A 2,951-nucleotide genomic window follows, 5' to 3' on the forward strand; every position below is an offset into this window, starting at 1 on the left:
GCCCTCGCCCTCCTCCTCGCCTCGGTCCTCCGCCCCCCCCCGGCCCGTCTTCTCGCTCGCCCGCCCTCCAGGTCGGAGCACGCTCTTCCTTGTCCTCGCCTCGGGTCTATATCTACGGCCTCTCCCCCCCCTCACTCCTCCTCCCCCGCTTCGGCCAACCATCAACCCATCCTCCCCCGCTTTCCCATTCATTTGGGCGTGCCCGTCCTTCGTTCGACCGCCTCCGCCGCAGCGTTGCGTCAAACGGGCTCCTCCCCTTCCCTCCTTGCTCGGTCTCCTCCCCCTTCTCCAACTAGAAAGTCGTGGCCACCCGTTCCATCATGAGCGCACCCCAGTCGCAGCCCGTCAACAACGAGGCACTCGTGCCGTCGCAGGCCTACCAGCCGCCCACCACGGCGCCGCCGCCTGCCGACCACGACACCGTCGCCGACGACAAGCACGCCTACACCTCGTCCGAGCGCGACCTCGAGAGCAGCAGCGGCAAGCCCGCCATCGAGAACATCGAGTCGCACCCCGATGGCGAGCCCAGCCGCTTCACCCGCGCCTTCAAGGCTGTCCGTCACCACAAGGCCACCAGGATCGCCTTTGACTTTGCCCTCATCGGACTCATCGTGAGTGTCCGGCTCCCTCCTGTGGACGGCGTGGGCCAGGCCCTAGCGGACGTTGCCGGTGTGGGCTAGCGCGGCGGCGCTGCTAGAATCTCGAGGCATGCATGCCGCTGAGGCCTTGGTGGCACGGTTGGGGCCCAGTGCAGCGGCGGTTGCGGGCGCAAACGGCGATCGGGCCGTAGGTTGCCGGCGGGCGCGCCGTGTCATCTTCTTGCCCCTTATGGCAGATCGCTGACCCGCTTTCTGACGCCCTTCGCTTTGCGCGCTCGGTCGCTGCTCCACCACAGCTCGGCTGGTGGCTGCCCGGTATCATCCGCGAGGAGACTCGGCACAAGTGGGTGATCACCACCATCTGGTCGTGGTTCTTCATCCTCCTCATCCTCTTCCACAACGACCGCTACCTGCCCAAGAAGCCCTTTGCCAACGGCATCGAGTTTGTCTGGACCCGCATCGCCGCCAACCCCTGGAGCCGCATCCCATACTACGGCAAGCTCGCGGTTGGCTGGATTGCCATCCTCGCCCTTTTCCTCGGCTCGGCCTTTGGCATCAAGGAGGTTCCCGAGTCGAGGTACGCCGACCGCGCTCGCTCGCTGTTCGGCGTCTTCCTCATCAACTGCGCCTTCTACGCCATCTCGACCAAGCGCCGCCACATCAAGCTGCAGCCCGTCCTCACCGGCATCGGCCTCCAGATGATCATCGGCCTGCTCGTCTTCAAGACGGGTGCCTTCTACTCGGTCGCCCGCTGGCTCGGATTCGCCGCCGCCGACCTGCTCCAGCAGGGCATCAACGGCGGCGCCTCGTTCTTCTGGAACGACCTCGCCGGCAAGCACTACTTCTTCATCGACACGCTCAGCTCCATCATCTTCTTTGTGGCGCTCGTCGTCCTGCTCTCGTACATCGGCGTCATGTCGTGGTGCGTCAAGAAGTTTGCCTGGTTCTTCTTCAAGCTGATGGGCATCTCGGGCGCCGAGGCCGTCGTTGCCGCCGCCTCGCCCTTCATCGGCCAGGGCGAGAACGCGGTGCTGGTTCAGTCGTTCCTCGACCTCATGACCAACGCCGAGCTCTTCCAGATCCTCGTCTCGGGCTTCTCGACCATTGCCGGCTCCGTCTTCCTGGCCTACGTCGGCATGGGCGTCTCGCCCACCCACCTCATCACCTCGGCCGTCATGTCGATCCCCGCCGCCATTGCCGCGTCCAAGATGGTGGTGCCCGAGACCGAGAACCCCGTGACCCAGGGCTCGATCAACATTGAGATCAACGAAAAGGGCGACGCCGTCGACCCGCTCCACGCCTTTTCCAACGGCGCCTGGCTCGGCGTCAAGGTGGCCGCCCTCATCTTCTGCAACGTGCTCTGCATTGTCTCGCTGCTGAGCGCCGTCAACGGCCTCCTCACCTGGATCGGCAACTTCTGGACCATCAACGAGCTCACCTTGACGCTCATCGTCGGCTACATCCTCTACCCGCTCGTGTGGTGCATGGGCGTGCCCAAGGGCGAGCTGCTGCGCGTCTCGCAGCTGCTCGCCACCAAGGTCATCGCCAACGAGTTTGTCGCCTACGGCCAGCTGCAGAAGATCCGCGAGAGCGCCTTCCCGCTCAGCGACCGCTCGGTCCTCATCTCCAACTTTATGCTGGCCGGCTTCGGCAACATTGGCTCGCTCGGTATCAACATCGGCGTGCTCTCGGCCCTCGCGCCGAGCCGCGGCGCCGCCATTGCCCGCCTGGCGCCCCTCTCGCTGCTGACGGGTATCCTCGTCACCTGCTCGTCGGCGTGCATCGCCGGCATCCTCGGCACCGCATGAGGCGAGCCCCCCCTCCCTTTCGCTCTGGTGATGTCGGCGGCGGTCGAGGATGGCGTGACGAGGAATCTGGGCCTCTTGGCCTCGATCCTTCTATCCGTCCGTCCATCCACCTGCTCTTTCTCTTGCTCTGCTCGCATGCTTTGCCGCACCTTCCCCTCTTGTCCCCTTGCGCCGTCTACCCAGCACATTTGTTTACCTGCTCCCTCCCCTGCGGAACGCACGCTGGACGGAGGACGACCCTCGCCACGACCACGACTACGACGACGCCTCGTCACGTCATCATCGAAATGGACCCGCTGCTCCCCCGCCGTCTTCTACCTTTGCTACCGTACCGTCCTGTTTCTCTTCTGCTTCGTCTTGGTCGGTTCCCTCGCACCTCGCCCCCCTCTCCTGTCCTGCCATCGGTCGGCTACAGTAGAGGGAGGCCGGCTGGCTCCGGACCCCCCCCTCCGTCTTGCTTTGGGCTTATAATGTGATGCGTCCACAGTTGTACTACCTTTCCCTCCCTCCCTCCCTCCCTCCCTCCCTCCCTCCCTCCCTCCCT

At 64.9% G+C, this 2,951-nt stretch overlaps 1 protein-coding gene across 1 annotated transcript; it reads left to right on the forward strand.

The window, feature by feature from the left end:
• Nucleotides 1-320: 320 nt before the first annotated feature.
• On the forward strand, nucleotides 321-2,407 carry PFL1_03012 (uncharacterized protein; the record flags this gene model as incomplete). The annotated part of the gene is made up of 2 exons (XM_007880529.1): nucleotides 321-611; nucleotides 896-2,407. The coding sequence occupies 2 exons, from the start codon at nucleotides 321-323 to the stop codon at nucleotides 2,405-2,407; spliced, it is 1,803 nt and encodes a 600-aa protein (XP_007878720.1).
• Nucleotides 2,408-2,951: the final 544 nt, after the last annotated feature.

Source organism: Pseudozyma flocculosa (genome assembly GCF_000417875.1).
Source record: "Pseudozyma flocculosa PF-1 unplaced genomic scaffold scaffold00009, whole genome shotgun sequence".
NCBI lineage: Eukaryota > Fungi > Basidiomycota > Ustilaginomycetes > Ustilaginales > Ustilaginaceae > Pseudozyma > Pseudozyma flocculosa.